We start from the raw sequence: 27,839 nt of genomic DNA, 5'->3' as shown, positions 1-27,839 counted from the left end.
CAACTAACCAACCGGTAAACCGAGTAAACTGTAAAGTAAACATGGAACAAAAACAGCAGAAGGTTATGTCTTCAGCCGTCGTTCACTTGAATAAATTTACAGTATAGTCATGATCATATTCATTTTTAATCAGTTCGGCCTATTATAATGCTTTGGAAAAAATCATAAGGTGGAAATGGCGGGGTTGGGGCTGGATATCCCTTCGGTCCAGGGAAGAGGCTACTGTCCGTCCTTTCCGACATGTTCAAGCCATTCTTTTTTGCGGTTAGGGTCATACTCAACAGCGGAGAGATCTGCGTCCATCAACCCAGAATCTACTAACCTATATGGGCAGGGTTCGTGCTCGTCAGTCTCCACCACTTCACCAGCTGGCTTCGGCTGTTGTTTTGGAAACAGTCATTACAGTTTCAAAATACAATATAGTACTGGATTTCAGCAGGACATAATTAAGCAAACTTTAAATGAACATTTAAAGGAATCGCTTACGGATACTTCAAGTGTCGCAAGACAGATGCACTGCAACGAACTACCAGTTAAGACCAAAGAGTACGGTGTTTTCCAAGACTTCACAGGTTCTTCCCCACGGATTCCAGGATATGTCGATGTACCTGCTTCTGGATCCTCTGGGCGCGATATTAACATTGGCTGTCAGTGGAATTGGTCAAGTAACTGGAGCAGACCGATGTCTTTCATAAAAAATCAGACCGTGAACCCGCATGTGTGGAAATCTTATCTTGCAGGTATAATACTTATTATTATTATTATTATTATTATTATTATTATTATTATTATTATTATTATTATTAGGGGGAAACTATCTCCTCAATTATATACACATTTTAAACATTTTTTCCCGGTAATACACACATACATTTTTTTGCCGTATATCTGAAAAAAAAAACATTAAACTTGGCCAAAAAGATATTCGTTGGCGCTTACTTTCTTCCAACAGTATATTTTCAGATGTTAAGCATGACAGTCCGTGTTAGAAAAACGTGAAGCATTGCCCAATTCTGGCCAAATAGCCAAATTCTACAGCAGTACGTATAATTCAGCTATTCATGGCATGAGGGCAGGTAAGATCCACGAAGGTTTGATTTTAGTTGTGTATTGCTAAACCCCAGTGCGTGTATCTAAGAAAGTCTTGATGTTGTACCACAACATAAGTCGAAATAAAACCATAATTATAATTTACTGGTGAAAGCTGTCGCGCTTGCATGTAAGATTCTGTTATCGTCAGTGATAATGGACAATGTGTTATCAAATTTTCGTGGAATAGCATTAACGCATTATCGCCTTTCTAGAATTAGCTTAAGTGTCCACATTGAAACTGGTAGGAAATTTACTGAGATCCGTAAGTACTAAATAAGTAATACATGACAATAGGCCTACATTAATACTGGCGAAACTTGAAGTAGTACATAGATGTGTTCTAAATGTATCCATTTAACGTGTTTTCCTTTCGGCACTTGCCATTCATTTTTGACGTATTTTTCTCTATTTGGTTCAAGAGGGAACAGCTCTAAGCCAGCCAGATGTCAACAGTGTATTACGACGTGGGAAGAAGAAACGGGTGCCTTATACAAAGCTGCAGCTCAGGGAACTTGAAAAAGAGTATACAACTAGCAAGTTTATTACCAAAGATAAAAGGCAACGGATCGCATTTTCAACCAATCTATCGGAGAGGCAAGTCGTCATTTGGTTTCAGAATCGTAGAGTCAAAGATAAAAGGTTGCTTAGGAAATCAACGTGAATTCTACTGCTGAATTTCAATGAATGTTTGGGACGACGCGGCGTGGACGGCAAATAATCCAGTGAATATGTAGGCCTATATCCTTCCCTTGGTAACTTTAATTTCATGCGTATTTCTGTTTTTTTTTCTTTTTTTCCTGAGTTCTGTGCTCGTGGGTAATAAACAGAATAAAAAATAAAAAAAATTGTTTTAGACACTGAATGCTTGTCGCTAAGATGGCACTTCAATATCTTATAAAAGCTGATGTGAGATGTATCGCGTATTTGATTTTCTTTCCAGGTCAGGTTTTTAATAAAGTACGTCTTAATTACCTTTATTTGTCAATTTTTTTTAATGAAATTAAATCATATTTTCTTGTTATGTTGACAGCATTTAGATTAGTCTAACGTTCAGACGATTTTCCAGAAAAGTCTCGCCGTAACATTTACATGGAGCTACGAATAAAGCTATCAAAGTATATTTGGCTTATTAAGGTATACGAAATAAAACGTTTGACAAGTTTATTTTTTGTAGTTAATTAACTTATTATTATTATTTACTTGAAAATAAACATTACAACTGGAATAGGGCTATTTGTGACTGATGGCGGTTTATAGTTTACAGAATTCGGTCAACCAGATGTACTGTAAACATTTTAGAGGGAAGCCTAAACATATTTTATATATCCTCTCATCGAAAACAAGTGGTTACTTTATTGAAAAGGAATCGAATTCACATGCATTATTGTGCATCGCGTTTTCGTTGTCGTGTAAATTATTTGCTAAATGATTATGGAACCAAGAAAATGGTCTGTGACATTTTACTTACTTAAAAGAGAAGAAAAAACATGAATATCGCGCTAATTTATTATTATTATTATTTTTTGCTTTCTCAACAAGTTTTTCTTTATATGTAATCACTAGGCTATAAACATTAAAAAATATTTAAGTCATGCAACAATTAAGTTTATGTATAAGCCTATTAAAAATTCCTATACACAATTGTACGTTCAATTATTGTAATTGAAATTTACTCTGAAAATGTTACCATTATTATTATTATTATTATTATTATTATTATTATTATTATTATTATTATTATTATTATTTTATCCTCAATGCTTATTTTGACCCCGGCAGCCATAGTAAGCGGGTCGAAGATGGATGATGGATGGATGTTTTCTGAATTTGATTTTTACCGTTGACCTTGACATGAAATTAGAGTCTTTGACCTTGACGGCAGTGAAGCTCGTGCATAACGAAGAGTCTGCGATCCATGGGACTGCTTCGCCATCTGCTGGATGAGATATAAAACGGCATGGATTCGGAAGCAGTGTTTTTCACACGTGGTTCATTGAATATGCTACATACCGCTATGTTTTGCGAAGAGAATTCAATGTGGCCAAATTAAGTGCATTTCTATTGATTACATTCTCTCTGTTTTTCGGCAAAGAGATGGCCACAAGGAATCCGTCCATGCGCAGTGTGGCCCTATCGCATCGCTTCAAAGGCTACCGGCCGATATGGCCCATTGTATATCTATGACCGCGCTCCGTTCTCCTCCGTTCAGCAGCCCCTGGATATGCTATTTGCTCTGTTCTGCCTCAGTTGTCGTAGGTATATACACTTAGATCTCTAAACTGGCAGCAGTTCAATTCTGTTACCACTTTACGGATTCGTAGCTTTAACTGTTTTTCATGTTTGTAAATGAAGTCGAAGAGTGTGGATTATTCATATACAGTAAGAGTGAACAGACGGAACTTTGTTTAATATAAACACTTCAGATAAAGTATATATTTTTATGGAACAGGGATTAATGGTGTGGTATTTACAATATGTTATTTAACCGTCCTTTTAAAGAGTATGAGGGCGTTACACCAGTTTTAACAAATGATATTTTTCACTGCATTAAAAGCCGACATTGTGTTACATATACAATTACAAAGTATTTGGGAGTATGATGACATTTGCCTGCTTATATAATCGTGATTGTTGTTGTTTTTGCTGTTCTAATTGTTCTTCTTGTTGTTATATATTACATTGCATCGGCCTAATATGCGCTTCGATCTGAAGTATGTTTTAAATCGGTTGTAGAACGCACGGAATTGAATTTAATGTCAAGTGTGTGTTTTAAAGGCGTATTTTATGTTGTGCATGTATAAATTAAGAATATCAACTTGCATAATTTGTCCAGGACTTTTTGAAGGATACACATTTCATTGGTCTGAATGAAAATTTTAAAAAGCAACCCCTTAGTTTGTTGTATGCTATTATTCAGGCGTACAAATGGTGTCATAAAACAGTTTTGTGAATAGTTGCGATCTGAATATATTTCAAAAGTGCATAAGGATTGGATGCGATATTTTTACAACACACTTTTTGACAATTCATTCATGTCATTGTGTTAGGTTGCAGTAAATCCATAATATTTAAATTACTGAACCTACATCAAAGCACAGACATAGATGATTATAGCTGAAATACACACACAAACACACACACACACACACACACACACACACACACACACACACACACACACACACACACACACACATGAAGCTTGTACAAATCGAAAAAGCATACTTCTTGTAAAGTTTTTACTTTACAGTAAAACACAGTACAGTTTCACCGAAATGTTTTCCACACACAAGTCATAATGTTTTATTTAATATAATAACCAATCCGTATTTTAACAATTAGTAATGCAACAATGTATGATTCAATAATTTAAAAAGTCACTACGTATAATTATTGATGTTCGTCCGTTTAACATAGTATATACGAAGTGTAGTGTATTAGTATTTGCAAATATGAGCATAATTATGAACACAATGTAAAAGCTATTGATTAATATTGTTGTTATTGATTATGAAGATGATGATACTGATCACGTTGTTGTTTATTATTATAAAATAGCACAATATATAAGTAGAGGTATAGTTTGTTTTAATTTTTCTCATTTTCGGAAGTTTAATGGAATGTGTCAATGTTATATTGTTTTATATACGTCAACGACACATATCAAATTAAAATTGTATAATTTTAAGAAGGATTCCCTGGACTAAATTCCATTTGTCTGAATAAAAATGAACGCCTCTTGTTTTCATGTCCTGTCTTATCATATCTCTATGTGGTCAGAAACAAATTAGTAGTTTGTGAAATTGCGTGATCTAGGAATATTTTGACTTTCCAAAGGAATTTTTCAGCGATCTTTATCGCAAATTATTTCAGTGGTTTTGTAGTCTTAAATTATAATAGAGGTTGTGTTATAGGCGTACATACGGTAGAAACCCGCTTTCTTGGAAAGACACATTGCTGTGTCTTTTCCTAAACACACATAAATTATGATAGATAAAATAAATTAAATATTCTAATCATTATTGGCAATAGTGTTACTTGTAAGATTTTTCCTTGATTGCGGGGAATTCTGTTACAGTTATGCAGTGGAGAATTGCGACTCTCCTTCCATATTACAAAAATATTTTGTATTACAAACCTACATACTTTAAATTCGATTTCAACTAAATGTTTTCCAAACATCAGCTTGAATATTGTATTTGATTAATAATCAATTCATGTTTTAGTAATTAGTGACTCAATAGATTATAAAATTAAACTGAAATAGTCAGTTATTTATTGTAGTATTCACAAAAACTGGCAAAGTGTTAGTATGCAAACGCGGCCAGACTTAGGCCCATATGAGCACGTTGCAAAACTCGATTCTTATTATTAATATTTAAACAATGATAATCATCATAGTTACAATCAATAAAAACAAGTGTTGTTGTTTTGCTGCTGTTTTTATTATAATTAAATCAGTACATGAGAAGACATAATCGTGGACTGGTTTGGGTTTTATTTCAGCTTTACTAGGCCTATGAATAGACTAAGCACTATAGAATTTCTATTCACGTTATACCATTTTGCTTACATGACAATTTCCGCTGAAGCACCAGCAACGGCGATAACGCGATTTTTCTGGAATATGCTTACGTTGAGGTTTCTCTAGAGGATGTTCTTCAGGACACCACCCTATGGTGTGAGAGGGGGGGGGGCTCGATAACGTATTTTGTGTGTCACGTGACGAAGTGTTAACAAATCAGAAATCTCCTCCTTCTTATTCTTGAAGGAAGCCAAAAGCGTTGTAAGAATTGTATCTCTTATCTCCTTGGAAATGTGTGACAGAAATTTTCTAAGTTCTGGCTTTGTTGGATCCCTCTTGAATTTTTCCACACAGGATTTTTATTTTCCCAATTTACGGAGTAACGGGGTTCAGTCTTCCGAACTAAATCACATTTCGTACGGCAGAAGAGAGGTGTGCTCTACCCCGTGGAGTTCCCCAAATCCGTGCTCATCTCCACCACAAAGCCGCACGTTCAGTAGCTTCAGTCAACCCTTTCTGGCAACTTCAGTGTCTCTAAGTACCAATCCCAACACTCATAACAAGGGTCCACTGGAAGAAGCTATTAAGTACTTCAGTCTTCAAGATGCCAATCATAAACCAGAGGAATCAGTCAGACATGGACCGTCTTCAGGCAGTGAACGCGGAATTACTCACCCTGCTTGCGCTGCCAAATATAGCTTTTGTAATATGGAAGGACACTCACAATCCTCCACTGCGCAACTGGAACAGAATTCCAGCAATCAAGCAAATATCGCGGGCTTCAAGGAGCCGGTCAACTCAAATGTCACAGTGCAGCCAAACTTAAGTGGCCCCTGTGTTAGGGCATCCCTCACTGATGGTATGCGACGTCAGTCTTCTACATCTTCCATGCACGTTATATGTTATATTCATAATCGTAAAATGTGACTTATGCACATATTTATGTCTGAACACATTGGAATTCTCTCTACTGTGGTTTTCAGGAACGGGAAGAGGTATAAAATAGAGAGGACATGATATATTGCTTGCTTTCTTTCTTTTCAGGTGCTGTTTGGTGTTCTTCACAAGTGAGGACCAAAAAGAAACGGAAACCGTACGCCAAGCAACAGATTGCAGAACTTGAGAACGAGTTTCTAATGAACGAGTTCATAAACAGACAGAAAAGAAAAGAACTTTCCGACAGGCTGGACTTGAGCGACCAACAAGTTAAAATTTGGTTTCAAAACCGAAGGATGAAAAAGAAAAGACTGTTGATGCGCGAACATGCATTTCCTATTTACTGAGCGGTTATTCTGGCGCAGATACCGAGGATTTTTATGTAGACGGTTATAACTTTACAAGGCTGCATTACATCTCATCATCGTGTCTCTCATTGCTAATTGCTGTCTCAAAGCCTTATGTTCTTCAATTTGAAATTGCGTTTTTTACATTAAGATGAATAAAGAAGACATGTAAGATGTACTTCTTAATATTTTCTGGACATCTGCGATTGTGGTACTGTTATCACCGAAATATATTACAAAGTATAGGCTATGCGCCATTGTTTAGTAGAAGCATGCAGGCCAAGAAATGGAAAGAACCTGAAAACGAACGTTTCACATCAACTGTTTCACCCAGCAAATTACCTTTCGATATCAAATGCCGATTTGTGTATTCGTGCATTAATAAAAGGCTGTCATTAAGTACCTATCTATTCAGTTCTCTTTAATTATGGCCGCATTGTTCACTCAAGGGATTGTATTAGGGGTCTTGGAGGTTTATTGGAAAATCTCCAGTATCTTTCTTTGCATCGATATTTCAGATTTGCACCCACAACACTAAGGATATAAACGTATAAACGATGAATAATTAGGTATAGGATCAGGACTAAAATGGGGGGTCTTATAGATAAGATTCCCATTTGTAGCCGTTATCGCACATGATTATGATAATTAATACACACACACGCGCACACGCACCAGCATTACATTTGCTGATGTATGCGATTTTTCGTAAGAGATATCAGTAAGAAAGTATATTAGTGCATGCACCATGTGAATTGAATCGACGGATGGCAGGTGAAATACAGGGGTTTAAAAATATTTCATAACTAATTGCATGTCTAATGTAAGTACGTAAGATACAATTCACATATACATATATAAATATAAAGTATTTTACTGTGAGTAGGCTGGTGTAATGTTGACTAAATTTATGCATAAAACACATAATGGAAATATCTACACGTTATTACCGTTTAACCCTTAACATTTTACTGATAGATCGATATTAACATGCTCCAAAATGTGTTGGGCTAATCTAGCAACCAAGGATATTTGAGGGCAACTCATTTAAGATCAAAATTAAGATTATTAACACTAATTAAGTATCATTTAAGGAATAAATATGATAGTATTGATATAAAATCATTAATAATGCATTAACTATGGAGGATTGATTTTAATCCATTGTGTTTGTGTACAATATGTTGTGTTTTTCAATTATATCTCTATATTTATTTAGTTGCAAAAGTATAATTGAAGAAATTCTGTTTTAATGTGTGGACATGTGGTTCTTTTTCTCACTATTCGGAGAATACTGCCGGATGACTTGATTTTACATTATCGTTGTGTTCTGTGGTTATTAGTATTGTTGTGTTCTTATGCGCAAATAGAACTCTACGTTTGAAAGAGAAATGCAATATATTTTTTGAAAATACAACATTTTCTACATGATCATAAGCAGGAGCCGTATTTCAATGAACCTGGTGCCTTGGCGTACAGACAATGATTATTATAGATTCGTGTGAAATACAGGGGAATAAAATTATTTCAGAACTGTAATTGCATGTCTAATGTAAGTACGTAGCATACAATTCACATATACATATATAAATATAATAGATTTTTATATTTTATGATTTATTTATTTAAAAAAAAAACTTCTCTGTTATTTAAAGTCACGTTCTTTAAAGCAATGTATAACAAAAATGTAGTAGCCCATTGAAAAGCGGAAAACGTGCACCACTCGTATACATTTCATAAAATTCATTTTCCGTTTGAGTCATCGTTCAAAACAAATATTTCCTCCTGACGCCACATTTCTGATATTACAACACTCAATAGGATATTTACAAATATTCTTTGGAGTTGATAATGTAACATCTACGTTAAATCTACGTTAGTTTAACAAAGAATACCCATATGCCTGGGGTTGTTTGAAAATAGTATAGTATATACACAATTAAATCGTCTAAGAAATAAATGTATTATGTAAAAAGTGCAGAACGAGATATTATTTTAACAACAAATTCATTTTGACTTGGTCTCGTTGTTTAAACGCACAAACGAAGAATACGGCGCAGCTTCTTCAGCTGCCCTGTCTAATGGTGAGTAACTCACGGTGTCTTTTCATACGCTCCAGATACTGGGGGCGCAATTGCAAAGTTAAGGTCAAGTTAGTATACCTTTCCTACCACGGCAATTTTAAAATATACATTTTTCCCACATTTTTCTTTTATTCAAGCCAAATGTAAAACACTTTAAATTAGCGTAACATGCTGTTTTGAAGAACATACATTCATATTTTAAAAATAATTTTAAACACATAAAACAGGATCCAGCGTGTGTGCTTTTAAATATTCTTTAATTCTACAGTTTACTTAACGGAATGGCAGCAAATTTTACCGAGAATTTTGAAATTGTATTATCGACTGAAATACACGTGAAAGTGTCATTTAGTAAATTGCTCTGTAGGTTTTCGCTAAATATAAGCAGAACACGTAAGCAGAAGGACAAATTAATGATGTTCACTGACAAATAAAACAAAGATAATTCGCTTATTTGAAATTCATCATTAATTATCCACCCGTGCTAAAAATGCATCCATTTGTGATATTTTTGAAAGTTTCTATGTTGTGAGGATTATGTTTCTCAGTAGATTGAATAGACTATAGGACGAGGTTAATATTAACTTACAGCCTAATAAGACGAATTGAATGTGTTACCATACCTTCATCGTTTCTAGCCAAGTGTTGCACAAAAATGCCCAAACGTTTTCATTCTTTAGTAAAAGATTAATTTCTTTTAAAAATCCCGTGTTAAGTTATACATTTTAAGCTTATGTATAAGTACGACTTTAAAGGTGATCTATTTTAAATACCGCAATGGTAATATCTAAAATCTGAACAATTCGGTCTCGCAGTAAGATTTAAAACGCTGTTTAGTTGTTTAAAGACAATAACCCCTGAAAGACACACACAGACAGGCATACACACACCCCACCACCACCCAAATTACTCACTATAGCCTACACTTAAACTAGAACGCTTCCTTTTGTCTGTGTAATAAAATGATCCGACTGCTGGCGCTTATTGGGGACGACTGGGTGAGCGTTGTTAGACAACGTTCAAAGCCAGAAGATCGGTTTTGTACTTGGCAGTGTGAATCTTTCCGTGATCCATTGATTCTTCTTGTTATCTGACTTCTAATTATTACCTATGGACCTAAGAAGAAGTCAGAGAAACTTGATCAAACTATTCCGATTTGGAGTTTTTACATATATCTCTCCAGGGTAATGTAGCATTCTTTTCTTCATTAGTGTTGCTCTCCATTTTGTAATGAATTTACTAATTTTAATATAAGCTATTTATGATGGGGGATTGCAGGATTTCAGTAAGCATTATAAAATAGTAACGCAACGGATAAATTTGGTATACTCAAAAGCGTTCGCTAACTTAAAAAAAAACACCCGAGTCTATCTTGTGTTCCTTAACAGTGTGCTGTGATTTCTTTTTTTCCTGGTTTTGCTTCTTCTTCGTGTGTTATTTTAATGTGCATATGTTATTTACATTGAATGCTTTCAATAACCCTGCTAACCTCCCCATTTCTATCATTAAGCTTTAGTTTCTCTAGATCAATATAATTATCATGAAGAAAGGCGCAAAAATTACTGAAAATATGCGTCTGAAATCTAAATCGAGAAGCGGAAATAACGTTACAAAACATCCGTCAATTACAGTGATTCCTTCCTTATCCTTAAAGGTATTAAACTGACGATTTCTCTTTGCTTTCCTTATTGCGTAAAATTATACATTTGCCACAATTCTATGCACAAATTATCAATCAAATAAAGTAAATCCGGTTTGGAAAAAGTGCTATAGTTGGCCGTGAGTCCGAGGCCCTGACTGGCGTTTATGAATGTTTTTTTTTATATGAAGTTTCTGTAATGCAAAGATTGACCTTATCGTTTTAATAGAGTATATCTTTATTGAAATGTTTTGTCCAGTTCAATTCAGCCTGAAGTGGTTTTGGTTATTTTTTAAATTAAAGCTGTCCGTTTTCTGTAAATAAGCATATTACGAAATTTATTCTCCTGTTGTTTTAGATGCGTGCGCGCTACAATCTAATGCTGTAAAAATGCAAACACTAAATAAGCATATTTGTAGGCTGTCGAAGATATAGTGCTTTTAAACATATAAATCCCAATTAAACTACGTACACACTGTGTTATTGTTAAAATTAATGTCTTATAAAAACCTATAATACCTTGCATTTTCATGTGTTGCATTGTCACTCGTATTCGTTTTTGAAGCAGCATGATTTAATATTTCAAGGACTGTTTACTGTCTACTAATTCGTTGGTGTAAATGTAAGATTTACATTTGGATATCCGCATGACGCAAGCAACCAATGAACTGACTTCTGCTCTCACCTATGAATTTCTCTATATCGGTCTTAATGACTGATATTGATATATGGTAATTTCGTTACCGGATCACATGACACAATTGCCTCAAGAATCGATCAAGATGAATTGCACGTCAGCCTACGTTTCCGATTTTTCCCCCACGCGGATCCTGTCCACATGCCTGTAGTGCAGTAGATGGACGAAGTTTAACACACCGACGCTGCATATAGCTGCTTTCAAACGCAAAAGAAGTCATGACGGAGTATGACGATCGCAGCAACTGCGCGTCGAATATGTATTTGCCGAATTGTACGTATTATGTATCAGCACCTGATTTTTCATCTGTCACATCGTTTTTACCTCAGACGACTTCGTGTCAAGTAAATTTTCCGTATACTTCAAACATTGCTCAGGTCCAGCCTGTCGGAGAAGTTGCTTTCAGAGATTATGGCATGGATCACAAATGGCATTATCGGAGCAGTTATGCATCGTACTATTCGACCGAAGACATAATGCACCGAGATCTAATTCAGTCATCTAGCAGGACGGACATGATATTTAAAAACGATTCCATGTATGGCCATCATAATGGCTCGAACGCGCCGTGCAGTTTTTATACCAGTGTTGGCAGAAATGGAGTTCTTCCTCAAGGATTTGACCAGTTTTTTGACACTGCTAACAATAATGCCGAGAGAGCCAACTCCGAACCCTCAAAGGAAAAGACGGAATCAAGTCTCCCAGGAGATGCTGCGGCCAGTCAGTTGTCCTCAGAGACGTCGTCGCAGGAGAAACAACCAAACGAAAACATAGATGAAGAATCGTCTTCCTCCAACTGCACAGAAGAGAAGAGCAACGGTGCGAGTAAGACCAAACATTAAATGGGGTTAGAGTACAAGTCCACTACTTTGTCGGTTTGATTTTATGTGCGGCTTTATAAGCATGCAAAGGATTTTATATACCCTATAAGACTTGCTTTGCTGCTGTAAAACTGTTTACGACGGTAAGACAGTTTAGGTGGGTTTTAGGATTACTACTGATTGGTTATAAGAGTCAAATTCCCTTTTAAGAATTTGTATGGAATTTATAGATTGTTTTACGGGGAAATCGCGTCACGTAATGTATAAAGCAACTCTATCCGCAAATGTTACTTTGCGGGACAATTATAACAGAAATGTGTTCTTGAAAAGAGCAGAAAAATCCTGCAATAACCCGTTAACGTGTAACCAGTCCTGCTGTGTAACTTGTACTCGGCTGCTTATATAAGAATGGAATTAACTGTAAAGTGAAGCGTACGTTCGTAGAAAAATCTAAATATTGAATAATTCAGGTAACATAATGTGCTTAATATATGTATGTTTATGAAGGATAACTTGTTATTATGTTTTTTAGGTTCTTCAAAGTCAAGAAAAAAGAGGTGCCCCTACACCAAATACCAGATACGAGAACTTGAACGAGAATTCTTTTTCAACGTGTATATAAACAAAGAGAAGCGTTTGCAGTTGTCAAGGATGTTAAACCTAACAGATCGGCAAGTGAAAATTTGGTTTCAAAACCGAAGAATGAAAGAGAAAAAGCTAAACAGGGATCGGCTTCAATATTTCACCGGGAATCCATTATTCTGACATTTTGATTTTAGTTCGTGTCGAACATTCCGTGGCCTCCATGATGGAATGGCTTAAGGTTTTGGGACTTTTCGGGCACAGAATCTTTTCTCCATCACGCAGTTACACGGGGCACCAGAAGAAATAAGGATAAATTGTTTTTTTTTTTTAACTATGCAATTCTTGTATTATTATCAAAAGTAACGTTTACCTCGAAAATCTATGGATTCTTATTCACATTAGGCTATTTAATGTTGTGTGTTTCCTAATTAACGTGTATCGTTCGATAAAACAAGAACGACAAGGAAATTTTGACAATCTTCGTGTTCGCTCTTATGTTATTTAGATTGTGAATGCTACTTAAATGTAATTGATGTATACTTATTATGTTCTATTTATGTTTTATTGCGTTCATTATAATGGTTCATAAACAACATTGCAGTAAGCAACAAAAATTTGATTACAGTAATCAATATGTAATTTTATAACACTCTAATGTATGCATTTATTTCTTAGACGCATGTGATGTACGAAACTATCAAATAAAACCAGAATATTGCAAATCCTTTCCCCATAAGTAGTTTTTTTAATTATTTCAAATGTGACACAACTCAATAGTTAATGTACAACGTTATACTCATGTATGCGCTCTTCCCCGCAAAGAATGAATTGGATAACATTTTGTACCATTTGGTGGAGCTTAATTGAAGGTTAATAGTTTGGAGCTTGACAAAAATAAATTATTTTTGTTTGAGACAATAGTTGTGTGAAAACGACTTAGCTGAAAACGACAACAGCACAGTCTGCAAAATTGCTACATTTTTCGAAGCGCAAAAATTGTGTTTGGTTGTCAAGATGGACACGTTTACCTTAAAAGCACATGCAGCTACTTAGCACTTTGTTTTCTTTATGTTGCGCAATTTGATATAGTTTACACTAGACTTTAACGATCCAGACAAAACAATAAACATTGGCATAGTCTAAATTGGGGGCAATTTCAGCTTTTAGTATCTCTGGATTTGCGCTAATATAAGATAAAGTAAGAACACACTCATACTGTATTTCATACAGAAAAAAGCAGGCGTCCAAAAAAAAAACACCGTCTGCACGAGTATTATATGCAAATACGTATAATGCTAATACTGATATTAGCCAAAACAGACGCCTAACCAAATGATTGTTCAAAATTTCATATATTTGAAAATATATTCCATTTTGCCTTTGAACTTCCATAACGTCAAGGTCGTCCCCTTTAACCCTTTTAGATTCGTTTAGGCGCCTTTTGGCTGTTCTCTTAACAAAAGGACGCCTTCTGAAAAATATCTGCACTGCAGCACTGGAGTTCCAACATGGCTGCAAGGCAGTCGGTTTCCTAGAATTCAAAAGGGGCACAGTTAACCATTATCAGCAATTTCTTTTGTTAAACAAACCTCAGTTTAACAAGGAAGGATTTAAATGAATTATTTTTACTCTGCTATTATGCCAGTCTTTCCCCGATGTTAGCATGTAATTTACATAATCGCAATTTTTTTTACACCTCCTTATCGCTGATGGGGTTGTTGGTTACTCAGCAGCGACAAACACCCTTTTAACAACGTATGTTTGTTAGTTTGTTATATCAAAATAATTAAATAGGGGTAATCAACTGTTTTCTCTCCAAGTATGGGGCCGTGCTTACCGTTACGTTACAACCATTTGTTATGACTCTTTTCGTTGGTCGCATGTGTAGCTCGATGTTTGAAATCAGTATAAAAAATAAAGAAAATGCATTTCTTAATATTTTCAAGCATACTTCAAATTTGTTTTTTGTTTATTTATTTTGTCTCCAACACGTCCATGTCTTTCTTTAGTGACATTCGAATATCAAAGTAATACCGTATGATTTCGGCTGGTTCTTTAAGTACACGCCAAGTAAAATGTATTACATATGTCAATGTGTAATATATGCAATATATAATCTATATATTACTTTATGTGTAATATCTTATGTAGGCCTACATTTTAATACTGACGAATTGAAATCGCCATTTAAAACCCAATATTCGCTTCGCTTTTAAACAATATTAGGTTACAAATTAGTTGCTGCTAGGCTGTTTTTCAGAACAGTCTATATTAGTCTGTTGAACTGATTGACTACTGGGTGCCATTTGAATTTGTAGACTTATACGTGGATACATAACATTAGGATATACGCAAAAATTCCGTTATTTTTGTAATTTCTGATAATAACCACAGGATGGCGTTATTGCAACATATGTAATCGCTCAGTTTTATGAATTCTTACTATGACTACACCATTATTATTATTGCCGTCGTTATTATTGTTGTTGCTACATGCATGTGCGTTCTTTGGAACCAGTTTAGGTTGGATAATAGGCGGTTGAAAATTATGAATGATTTGAGTAAGGAGACCGGCAGTAATTGGCATTTCAATATTTCCAGTTATTTCGTCATTTAATTTTATTATCCGGAATCTTATTTAAATCATTGAACAGAAAAAAAATTATTGAATTACTTGAATTGTGTATATACGTGCATGTTAAAATATATGAACACACATTTCTTAGTTTGGTAAATGGCAGGAAAATGTTTTCTTATACACGGTTAGGCAAAATGCTGTACAGCTACCTCAAGCTGAAATATTTTTAGTTTGGAGGGAAAACGTCTTCTGCTGTTTTAATGATGCTATCCAGCTGAATAAGAAGAAAACAGGTTTAGACGTGAGATATGTATGTTGTGAGCTACAACAAACGCGTCTGCTTTGCAAAGTCGTCGTTTGGTACAGGGAAATATTGTCTTATGAATCTGATTTACAAATGAAAACCATGAAGCACCTGGGTGGATGTTTCAAATATAAAGAATAAAAGATTTTTTTAAAAAACTATTTATGTAATATGCTAGACAGTTGAAAATAAATGAAAATGAGATAGCGTGTGTATGTGTGCAGTAGCATCAATTCATAATATAAGTGCAGTTTTCTTTTTAAGACTTATTTACTAATCCGGTGGAATTAAATATATTAAGTTGTTAAAAATATAAATGTAAATTGTGAATCCAATATTTGTTTAGCGATAAAGATGCTTGTTTTAATAACACAGGATTCCTGCTTTTGGAAATTGTCCTGGTGTGTCTACACAAAACACAGGAAAGAAATGTTACTTTTAATGCACTATTGTAACGCCAAAAATAACAATGAGCAGAGTTTACATAAATATCCAAGAGAAGTTGGAGGTACAAAAATAGCATTGAACATTTTTATGCCTAAGATCTCCATTTTATCATGTTACTCTACAACTGTTACTGTTACTACTTTTGACACACAATGTTTTATATTTTGTGTTGTGTTTTTCATAGGTTTGTGTTGTTTGTGTGTTTTTTCATTATTGTGTCTCCACGACCTTCCATTGCTTTTGATATTATTCAAATAATATGAAGAATATATGATGCACCATGAATGCTCGCACGGAAAAGATCCATTATATGAGTATTTTTGTCAGGGTTTCTTAGATGAACAGATATATGCAACAAAAACACTATTAGTTATTAGCTAGACTGAGTTACAGTTATCCGGGCAGGACTACCCGGATTAACAATTTTTTGTTCCTTATGAAGTTTCATATTAAGGTATTTTCTTTGTTTGCGAGTTCTCAGTTCATAAGATTCTGTAGGAAGTTAAATGCTGTGAGAACGAGCAGTACAAATACTCCCATCTTAGCGTCAGTTCGGAGGGACTTAAACCTACTGTCTGTTGTGTCGAAAAAGATTTTCCAGTATTGCAGGCATGGTGATCGTGTCAAAACATTGGTCATTCCATCTATATTACTATTTGCTCGTATCACATCAAATTCAGTTTCGAAATGACATTAATTTACAACTAAATATAAAAATGGCACAATGCAAAAATATTAACGCGTTATATTACAATACTGTGGAAAAGGATTACTGTTCTGGAAAACTGTGAACGGCCTAAAACAAAGGTGCGCTGATGCAGTTTTTCAGAACGAAAGAATGCGCTTTATAATTATAGATTAGTGTCCCAATGCTTATTGTTTAGTTTATTTTTTGTTACGTATCTATCACAAAGAGGGCTATTGAAATAGCATTGTATCATTTTGTAAACCAATATTGTATTGCATGCTTTTCAATCTGTTTTCAGCTTTCGTGGCAATATACGTTGTGAACGCTATGTATGTGCTAATGCTATGTATTTTGCGCACGTTAATGCACCCATTTCATTAATTTAATTTTTAAAATAAAACCTGACCAAATACCGCTTTCTAACAATTCATAATGCTGCCAATATCTTACAAATTAAAATGTGCGCATCCTATCTTTTACAAAGCCACAATCGATATCTTAATAAAATAGCTGAACACCTGCTTTAACTAGGAGTATAATTCTCGGAAAAGCCTCGGGAGCAGGAAAATTACCAGAAAGCTCTCGAATGCAGATGAGAAATATATTGATCGCCCTGATTCTCCTTAATATACATTCATAAATTAAACAACCTTTGATACTCCGACTGTGGCAGGCAAAAATGCTTTTACTTAGCCTATAAAACAAAATGTATATTATTCCAGGAATTATACCCAAAATGTCGAAGTTCAAGGAACAGTGTGAAATGGACTTATATTGCAAAAGAGTTCAATTTCAAATTCTTGAACACCTCAGCAGTTAGTTTCCTGTTTTAATATACAATACTGCGTGAGCGTTTCTATGCCTTAGCACTTTAAACACAGCAAAGGCTTCATTAACAAAAGCAATATGTTATGATGAAAGTCATTTTAATATTGCAGTCTAATAAACAATTTTCATCTTGAACTTGGAATTAGCTTTACAAACAAAAACATTTTTAAAAATTAAAAATGATGCCCCGTGTAAATCGGTCTTCAAAGTAGTTCAAGAAACCATTTGCACATTTTTATATGCGTTGTTGTTTGTGCTTCTTCGGGGAAGAGTGAGAAGACGTGTTAAATGCCCGTTTAAGTTGTTGTCTTGAAATCAATTTCAAGTCCTTGTTCTAGATGTCGCTGTTGACCACATTTGAAAACCCTCCGAAGCGCTCGAGCGTCCACGTGACAAGAAAAGAGGCTGCATCTCAAGGCCATTTTCAAATTTCATTGGTGTGGTTGTCATGTGGTAGCTGAGAGGCATCCTGAGCTACACGGGATTGTTTTGCTAGATATGTCAGCCTATAGAGGACATCTCTCTCTTCTTTAACACATTTCCAAAATGTCCTTTCCCAACAGCTCTCCCGCTGCCAATACTTTTTTAGTTGACTCTTTGATCAATGCTTGCAGGACCGATAGCCTTTACTCCAGCAGCAACATGTACATGCCATCCAGTACAGAAATGGGAACTTATGGGATGCAGACCTGTGGACTTCTGCCGTCTCTTGGTAAAAGGGGAGAACTTAGCCACCAAAACATGGGCATGAATGCCCATTCGTATATACCTCAAATTGACAATTGGGCAGATCCGGACAGACCGTGCAGAATAGAGCACACTTCCATCCAGATGTCCTCTTGTACTTTTTCACAAAGCATTAAAGAAGAAAGTAATTGCTGTATGTACTCCGACAAAAGAGCAAAGGTCAACTCGTCCGAAATCCCCACGTATTCTAACCTTGTTCCTGAACCTTGTTCTGTCGATGGTTCCGAAATCCCGGTTCCGGGCTATTTCAGACTGAGCCAGACCTATGCATCTGGGAAAAACCAAGACTTTAATCACGAAACGAGCCCGAACACCATCCTGCAACTAAACAGAGTTATTCCAAAATCGCAGCTGTCTTCGGTTCCCGAGGCGGAGAAGAAAATAATAGAAATTCCGAGTAACCGAGACGCGATCAAGACACCTACACCGGCGGGAAGCCCGGATCCAAACGTGAGTGTGCAAGAGGAGAAAAATTCCTTCTCTGAAGTGTCAGCTTCAAGCCCCGAATTGGCACAGACGGAAGCGAAAGGTGGGTACAATAAAGGGATGAATCCTGTCGTGGTGTTATACGAACGCCCCACCACCATAAAAACCAGTATAAAACACAAACAACCCTAAAGTCGTAATGTTTAATGAGAGTCTTACTCAAGTTACAGTAAAATGCTTCCACAGGAAACAGTCTTGTCGTTTTCTAGACTACGGGATGCAGATGTGAGTTTTTATTTAATTTTATTCGTTTAAAGATGTAATTATGTTTTTTATCACGTCAAATGGTATGTTAGGTTTAATCTTTTCTTTTTAACGGTCTTCAGTGCACTGTAGCTACTTTACGTGCAGTACTGTTATTGTTCGGTGTTATTTTGTTATCTGGCTTTATTTGACTGATTTTTTCTATGTGGATGATTCTAATAAATATTTTTTATAAATTTTATTTTGTTTACTTTGCTTTTCTAGTTAAATGGTTGGGATTCTCTGTGCGTTAGGGACGGTTTTCTCATTTTTTGTAACAATGAACAATATTGGAAGCAGTGCTGTCAATGATTATGGATGTTTTTTTTCACAAGCAGTTCTGTAAAGGTAAACTGGGGGAATGAAAATCGTTGTCGGGTTTAATCTTAACGTATATCGATGCAATTTAATACATAGCAATCACTGTTATTGTGTTCAGTTGAACATGTGTAGAAATATGGCATGTTGTTTGATTATAAATTAAAAAATGTGCTTTTCAAATGTATTTCTATCACAATCCGCTATTTTGGTGGTTAAAATGGATTGCTGGAATACTCACAAAATTGTATTTATCTTACGGAAACTACCCAGTGTTCTCCAGCATTTACTAAGTTTGTTTATTTTGTCATCTTTTTCAGAATGTAAAAACGACCCCCCAACAAGCAACTGGTTAACTGCAAAAAGTGGAAGAAAAAAGAGATGTCCTTACACAAAGCACCAGACCCTGGAATTAGAAAAGGAATTTTTATTTAATATGTACCTGACTCGAGAGCGCCGTCTAGAGATCAGTAAAAGTGTCAACCTTACCGACAGACAAGTCAAGATTTGGTTTCAGAACCGCAGGATGAAGCTGAAAAAGATGAGCAGAGAGAATCGAATTCGAGAACTTACCTCAAATCTTACGTTTTCGTGAGCGTCTGCCCAGTGCATTTCCGCTCTTTCCACTGTTTACCTTTTCTCATGTGAACTATTTGCTGGGGTCAATTAGCCATATTTTATGTTCCACGTTCAGATACTGTGACTTGTATTTGCTACTTCGTGTTTAGTTATTACTTTTTTGGTCGTATATACAAGTGACGCGTTGTGTACTTTAAATATGTTTCACAGGGTAACTGTCTTACATACGTCTTAAATTATTAAAAATTTCAGATTCCCACTACGGGAGTGTTTGTTATTGTTCATGACAAAGGCATCTTCGTACTAGACACTTGCTGATTGAAATTAGTTGAAGATTATTATAACACTGAATATGAAAGCACATTTATTGCTGGCAATTATCATGGGAAATATTCGTTGATAAGAGTAGCCTATAATGTTTCAATTTTATCCAGTCGAAGTTGCAAGTTGCTGTATAGTATCTGTGCTAAATATCGTTAATATATGGGTGTAACTTCAATGCATGTTTTGTGGCATGTACCCTGCAATAAATTAAAGTCTGTCTACATGCTGATCATTTGTACTGATGTAAATCACTTGGATCATTCAAATTAAAAATGTAACAATAATACCATTACCGATGTAAACAGCGAAACACTTACAAATTCAGCAAATATAAAATGTAACCTTCAAAAAATAATGCCGATTTTTCTAAATACCATATAATTAGTAATGTTTGTTGCCTTTGAAATAATCGTAATTTCATGCAGACACACAAAATATAGTATAAGTATTATACTATACTGTAATATGTAGTAACCAAATATTAGCCACAATTTAAAAATATATCTCTTTATCCAATATCCTACGTGTTTATAGAAAATTCATTTCCGACGTATGATTTTTTTTGCTATATATTCCACTCCTGAGTTTTACAGAGAAAACTGTATCTATTTCTTATATATATATATATATATATATATATATATATATAAACGTTATATTTTACGCTATGCAAGCTTTGGTGCCTTTTTCCTATATGTTAATAAAATCTTAATTTATCAAATTTATCAAGTGGAATTCCAGATGACTGAGGACTCCCCTCAGTATCTTACGTTTGATACTGATATACGCAGTTTTCATTGCTTTGCGCAGGATGTGAAGTATAATTGTGAAAAGTGGATGTATATTACCTAGCAAAAAACGATGACGTTACATCTGATGTTAATAAATATTTTTAGTATGTATAATAACGTATGTACCACTACGCATGTTTAAATGTACAAAAGGCCATCTCTTCATTCAGCATTCGAACATGATTATTCCTTACTTTAAAATGAGTTCGCGCACGTGGTGCAAACGAATAAACCACAAATGCAGGTAAATTACATTTCTGTAAAAATTACATGTTTATGGATATATAAATATATTGACACAAAGACGCACAATTGATATTTATCACACAGTAGGCCTGACGCATAAACTGCCTACAAGTTAAATAAGCTGCATTTATGGAAACGGATGGATAAAAATATTTTTGGTTAGGTTTTTAGCTTATATGCACTTATATTTATGTTACCGTCTATGTATTTATATATGATTGTACGGTGGAAATCTAGACTTTCTGGCGTTCAGAGGTAGGGATTATAAAACGTTACATATTTGCGTTATTTGTAGTTATGTTATGCAGAAAAAACAAGCTAAAATATAGATTTACTGTGGTAGGTATTACCATTTTCAGTTTTTAGAGACTTGATTTCCTTTTTAAATTTCGATGTAGTTTCTCACCAAATGTTCTTGTAGAGAACTCAGATTAGTATCTGGTAACGAATTCCCTGGGTAACAAAATGCACAAAAATGGTGCAGAATAGTCAAGTCGTACGCCATTTACATACTTATAAAACCGTTTCCACACACATACGGACAGTATCACGTATATATCCTAAATCTTTTGGCCAGAGTAACGCGTGTAAGAATTGTCAATATGAAAAAAATATTTCTTGTATGTTTTGCACTGCACGGTAAACCTTTGGTCTCGGGCCTTAAAAAAAGAATTTCCAGAAGAAAAACAATTGAACATCTTTGTGCAGACACTTGGTAACTGCGAGAGTCCGTTTTTATTAAGGGCACATTAATGTATAATCAAATGCACCTCATAAAAAATTTATTGATAGACATAAAAACATTATGACGTGCTTCCTAATAAATACAATCAGTACACAAAGATTACTTCTTAGGCCACATATACAACAATACCTGAGCAAACTTGATCGGATGACTATGGAACAAACAGCAGAAATAAAGTTATTCGCAAATCCGTTAAAAACCGTATTCTTCATTTTATAGCGTGTTATTACGAACATTTTACGAGGAGTTACAACTGACGAGCCTATAAAAATATTTTACAAGAGTCGAGTGCGCGACATATCACGGCGATTTCTTGTAAGATTTTACACACATTTGAAATAATTTGCCAAAGCATCAATACAGAGGGGTGGTTATGAAATAAATGGGTGTTTTTTTCCAGCCGACGTAAAGAAATAGTCCCGGACCGCCCTCCGCAGTAATATTTGTTTAAACAAGTAGATCTAGCAACTACTTTACTTATTAAAGGCTGCATATACAGTTAAATAAAGTACGGTTCGTGTTAGTGATAATATGTCGAAATTTAAAATACCGTTATATGCGGATTGATTTACTCACTTTATTGGTAAATATGGTCACGTGATTCATGCAACCAATAGCTGAAGATGAAGCCAGCAAAAATACTATGATTGTTCAGAGAGAAGGTATCTGTAACAGTGTAACCTTTTATATGACTACGAAGGGATCCAAAAATGTCGACCAGTAGTACAATTAGTAATTATTATGTGGACTCCATAATAGGACACGAAGCAGATGATGTGTACGGAGCTCGCTTTGTCCAGGGCTCGCACGCCACGACCTCAAGGCCATCAGGTGTAGGGGATAATGCTGATTTTTCTTCCTGCAGTTATGCACCAAAGTCTGCCGTCTTCCCTACGTCTTGGTCCTCGGTTCACCCACCGTCCACCGCCGCAGTGTCGGGAATTTACCATCCATACGTGCCACAGTCCCACCTTACAGCGGCAGATAACAGATACGTTCGCTCATGGATAGACCCTATATCGAACTCTGTGTCTTTTTCTGGATTCCATTCAAGCAGTCGGCATTACGGGACGAAGCCTGAAAGTTTACCGTCGAAAAGGACTGAGTGCTCTACTTTCGAGGCACAGACTCCGATAGTGCCTGAATATGTTTGTGGAGCGGTACCAGACAGTAAAGACAATGCAACTAAAGAACCAGCTGGCAGCGATATTTCGAGTCAAAGCGAGCCCAGAGAAGAGAAGCAGCAGCAACTTGACCCAAGTAAGTAAAAGAAATTGCTCCTTGATTTACAGCCCCAGAAACTGTGCGAGCAGTGTGTGTAAAACTGGGGGTTTTACTAACCAATAAAAATGTCCAGAGTCTTACTATAGCTAGTTCGAATGAACTATCTTCACAACTGAAATTTGTGTGCTAATTGCAAATATTACATTACTACATTTGCCGATCCTACACTTATACCGAAGTCTGTGAGTTTCACGTAATCTGTTAATCTTTTTAGTTGTGCTTACGTGTTTTTGTGTTTTTAAAGTTACCATTATTCTATTCCAGACAATCCGGCTGCTAACTGGATTCATGCTCGCTCAACAAGAAAGAAGCGATGTCCGTACACGAAATTTCAAACACTAGAACTGGAAAAAGAATTCCTATATAATATGTACCTGACAAGAGATCGTCGCTACGAAGTCGCTAGAATTCTTAATTTAACTGAAAGGCAGGTGAAGATCTGGTTCCAGAACAGAAGAATGAAAATGAAAAAGATGACAAGAGAGAGGGGTAATAAGGATCAACAATGACTTACGCTGGAATGAAAGTACAAGAACTGAACTCTAAAGTCTTTCTCTCTTAGGTGTGTATATGGTGACAAGTAATGTGTTAGAATTAAAATTTCATAGAAGCTTGTGTATCAGATATGACTGTTTAGTTTCTCTGTTAAATTGTTCGTAGAATTAATGGAACGGTTAAATTGTCTACATTTGTGTTTTCTTGCTTTTCAACAAAAATAAAATTTGAGTCTAAATTAATCCTACACTGTAACTGGGAATCCAGTTGTTATCCGATCACGAAAATACTTAATATATAAGTTAGTTTATAATCACCTGGGAAATGTGCTTAATTGCCTGGTAATGGTTGCAGCTATGTGTAACCTATAACGGTTGTAATAGTTAGTTCTTGAACACGCGCAAAATCAGTATGTACATATTCAGAAAAGAATAAACGTGTTGTTTTCTAAATTACAAAGATGAAAAGCTTACACAAAGCGTATATATGTGAATTTCCTTGGGTGGATATTGTATTACGAATTTCGAACTGGGTATGTATAACAGGCCTGTGAAAATGCATAGATGCAATGTCTAAATATAATTTTTAATTAATTATATGTAGGATATTGTCCAATACCTTATAAAATTTACATTTCTGGCAACGGATACGAGTCTATTTTATTTAATGTCTCTTGATGGCTTAATGTTATATGTAATGCTCATATATACCTGAATCAGGGACAAAGCAAGGTAATGCCACCATGAGTTGAAGTTCGTTGGCCTGCAGTTTATTAAGTAAATGTAAAACATATGCCTCGTTACTCAGGCTAAGTCACAATATGCATCAGTTTAATCTTACTTAGAAAAACATTGTCTGTAGTACTTAGTGTAGTTCTCATGCTGCGAATAGTCCTACGTCTGCTTTGTGGTTTCACGCTCTTCAGTTTTGTTAAAAAATATGACTTTCACATCGAGGATATATCAGTATAAAATGTGGGAGGATGAAAAACGCTCTAAACCGAAATATTTCAGCATGAAACTGCGAATAATGCTCCTTATGTAATATTTCACGAGTTTATCTTGTTTCTAAACGTTTTACAAATCGAATATTGCGACTAAGCATGCAACGACCTAAACATGCGTGCCTTTGTAACTTGAGTTGTTATATGACATTTTATATTTTAGCAAATTGCAATTTTAAATTAGCCCTGTTGGGCAACTGGTCTAAGGAACCGCTCAACAATTTACCCACGTTTATTTAGTGGTGTTTTGTTGAGTAATATGGTACTAATAAATTGTTTATGATTGGGGAAAGGTGTTGCTCTGATCCCGGTTTATTGGCAAACCTTTACCTAGAATTACTTTAAAGCAGGAAGAAACTGGGCCCCAATAAAGCCATAGAGATTGGCTAGACGTCTGGTCTAAATGGCTTTATGGAGGAGGGTTGTAATTGTACTCGTCTTTGAAACTATTTTATTTGGGTGTTTTGTCTGTGGGTGACAAGCTAAAATGTAGACACTTTTGTTACTGGGTGTCTGGTCGATAAATTATCTGTTCGCACTTCGAAGAGGGAATCAATTCCCGAAATACACAGGAATTCGCATTTATGCATCCCGACCTTTCGATTCATTCAGAACTGAAACGATCAAAATCGTTTTATTTCCTTTATACCTCAGCTAACATGCCTTCCATTCTCATCTTACATTGCATAATGCACTTTTACGTAAAATATGCTAAAATGTTTTAACATCCATTTTTGGAAGAGAAAAAAATCTTACATTCCTAGAAACGAAAAGTTCTTTAAGGTTAAATTTATATATTTTATTTGAAAATGCATACCTACATTTGGAAACAGATATAAAGTCTAATGTGTAACTAAAAAATTGTTAAAATGTAAATATTTATGTTCTGATGTTATATATTAAGATAGTAACACTGATCTGGGAGAAAACTGGATATCCGCACTGGTTCCATTGAAGTTAATCGTGTAGCCACTAGAGGGCACTGTTGTTCTACTGAAGAACTTCTGCGTGTTTTTAGTTTTTCTCCTTCTGTTGTTGGGTTTGTTTGATTGTTGTCTGTTTTTTGCTCGAATTGATTGTTTGCATGGCAGATTTTAATTCCAACTAAAAACCAACACATGTATAGAGATCTGACGTAAGTTTCGGTAGCCGCGGTTTTTCGAGACACTGGCAGCAGTAGCCTACATCATCGGATATTGACTTACATAGATCTACCGTAAACATCAGTAATTTAATTTTTTAGGGTTTGAATCATTCATCTAGAACAATTAAAGTATATTTGCATTTTTGTATTTTTCTTTTTCAGATTATTATAACATTTGAATATATTGTTCCGCCACAAACGCAAAAATGCAAACATCGAAAATTATTTGATGAAATATCGAAATTGAAAAAACATAATAATAATAATAATAATAACAGGAGTGTTCTTACGATTTCGTATGTATGTATTAGATAGGTGTCTGGCATAAATTATTATTGTCATTATTAGAATGTATTCCATGCTACTACTACTACTACTACTACTACTAATAATAATAATAGTAGTAGTAATAATAATAATAATAATAATAATAATAATAATAATAATAAGAAGAAGAAGAAGAAGAAGAAGAAGAAATAAGAGCACTTACTATACGACAAAACATTTTTAACTATTTCTGTTTACGAGACCATTGCTTCCGCGGATAAAATCTAGTCATATTCAGCATATTCGTTAGCTGTAGCTGTTATTTTCCCCACATATCGTTTTTTGTTCATATGCCGAAAGTCCACGCGGGGTTTAGCGATTATTTTTCAGTCATAGCCTGATCTTTTCAAAATGCCTTCGTTGTCACCGCGGTTATTTCTTCCCTTATGGTTTTATGGTTAATTTCAAGGAATGTGTGAGACGTCATTCATGGCCATTTACTCTCACAGACGCGCGCAGGGGTGGTTTTGCTCCACAACAAAAATATCTCCAATATAAACTTCTCTTATCTGATATTTGTATTATTCTATTGAAAATCTAAAAAAAAAGGAAATTAAATAAAAATTCGCCTTATGCGTAACTTTGTATTTTATCTCTGGCATCCATTGCACATGCAGCGAAATCCCACATTTGCTGAGCTTACTGATAGAAAACACAAGCACGCAGAGAGGCCGCTGGGTGACAAAAATCCCCAAAGTCGGATGGCCACATATGAATAGGCTTAAAATGGAATTTTCGCTTTGATATATCACTTGGATTTGGTTGCAATAAAACTGCTTAAATTCGCCTATAGGAGTTACAGACTCTAATCCTAATATTAAAGAGGGCGGACCTCGGGATTTGTTTGTTATTGGTGTGACAAAGATAATTTCCAAGGCAATCTCTTAAGTACCCGCAAATCCCAATTTTTGCTATAAAGCTATATATATAGAAACACACACATGCACACGCACACACGCACACACACACACACACACACACATACATACATATATGTGTGTGTGTGTATATCTGTGTAGCAAGAAAAGCAGAAACAAATATATATATATATATATATATATATACATACACACACACACACACACACACATATATATGTATATATATGTACATGTATATATAAATTATATATATATAATTTATTTGGTTGGGCCTATATGTCGTGCATATGTTTTGACCAAATTTCTGGTAATACAACAGGATAATTAATGAACAAATGAATGATATCAAGCTTTAAAAGAGTTTCGTATATATGCTAACATAAGGATACGTGTTATTTTCTCAACATCACGCCAACAGTGTGCAGGACACCAGTGTAAATTAATCCTTTTTCTCCTGGAATATCACAAAAATTTCAATGTCCGTCTTCAACATTTTTTTCTAAATTTAAAGAATATTCTAAATCAAATTGCAGGCATTAGTCGATATCTTGAACACATTGTACAACCAAAATAATTTAAGTAATTAATTTAATAAATAAGTAGAGAATATGTTTTAAAAGTAATGGAATAGGCTACGTTCCGTGTTATTTTCCTG

At 35.0% G+C, this 27,839-nt stretch overlaps 5 protein-coding genes across 6 annotated transcripts; all 5 read left to right on the top strand.

The window, feature by feature from the left end:
- The first annotated feature begins 43 nt into the window (after positions 1-43).
- Positions 44-4,834, top strand: hoxd13a (homeobox D13a). Its single transcript, XM_048979944.1, has 2 exons — positions 44-740; positions 1,512-4,834. The coding sequence occupies exons 1-2, from the start codon at positions 176-178 to the stop codon at positions 1,751-1,753; spliced, it is 807 nt and encodes a 268-aa protein (XP_048835901.1). The 5' UTR covers positions 44-175; the 3' UTR covers positions 1,754-4,834.
- A 740-nt stretch (positions 4,835-5,574) lies between these two features.
- hoxd12a (homeobox D12a) lies at positions 5,575-7,302 on the top strand. Its single transcript, XM_048979937.1, has 2 exons — positions 5,575-6,476; positions 6,662-7,302. The coding sequence occupies exons 1-2, from the start codon at positions 5,909-5,911 to the stop codon at positions 6,898-6,900; spliced, it is 807 nt and encodes a 268-aa protein (XP_048835894.1). The 5' UTR covers positions 5,575-5,908; the 3' UTR covers positions 6,901-7,302.
- A 2,631-nt stretch (positions 7,303-9,933) lies between these two features.
- On the top strand, positions 9,934-13,448 carry hoxd11a (homeobox D11a). Of its 2 annotated transcripts, none has more exons than XM_048979935.1 (2): positions 9,934-12,139; positions 12,674-13,448. In XM_048979935.1, exons 1-2 carry the CDS (start codon positions 11,539-11,541, stop codon positions 12,904-12,906), a joined length of 834 nt encoding a protein of 277 aa, XP_048835892.1. In that variant the 5' UTR covers positions 9,934-11,538; the 3' UTR covers positions 12,907-13,448. The 2 variants fall into 2 exon arrangements, with proteins under 2 accessions (XP_048835892.1, XP_048835891.1); XM_048979934.1 differs by having other exon boundaries at positions 9,938-12,145.
- A 4,346-nt stretch (positions 13,449-17,794) lies between these two features.
- On the top strand, positions 17,795-20,497 carry hoxd10a (homeobox D10a). Its single transcript, XM_048979933.1, has 2 exons — positions 17,795-18,847; positions 19,686-20,497. Exons 1-2 carry the CDS (start codon positions 18,118-18,120, stop codon positions 19,958-19,960), a joined length of 1,005 nt encoding a protein of 334 aa, XP_048835890.1. The 5' UTR covers positions 17,795-18,117; the 3' UTR covers positions 19,961-20,497.
- A 2,013-nt stretch (positions 20,498-22,510) lies between these two features.
- Positions 22,511-24,076, top strand: hoxd9a (homeobox D9a). Its single transcript, XM_048979938.1, has 2 exons — positions 22,511-23,310; positions 23,599-24,076. The coding sequence occupies exons 1-2, from the start codon at positions 22,761-22,763 to the stop codon at positions 23,841-23,843; spliced, it is 795 nt and encodes a 264-aa protein (XP_048835895.1). The 5' UTR covers positions 22,511-22,760; the 3' UTR covers positions 23,844-24,076.
- Positions 24,077-27,839: the final 3,763 nt, after the last annotated feature.

The sequence above is a fragment of the Brienomyrus brachyistius genome, chromosome 16, assembly GCF_023856365.1.
Source record: "Brienomyrus brachyistius isolate T26 chromosome 16, BBRACH_0.4, whole genome shotgun sequence".
Classification (NCBI taxonomy): Eukaryota; Metazoa; Chordata; class Actinopteri; order Osteoglossiformes; family Mormyridae; genus Brienomyrus; species Brienomyrus brachyistius.
Note: the sequence above shows the minus strand (reverse complement) of the source record. Positions and strands in the feature narration are given on the sequence as shown.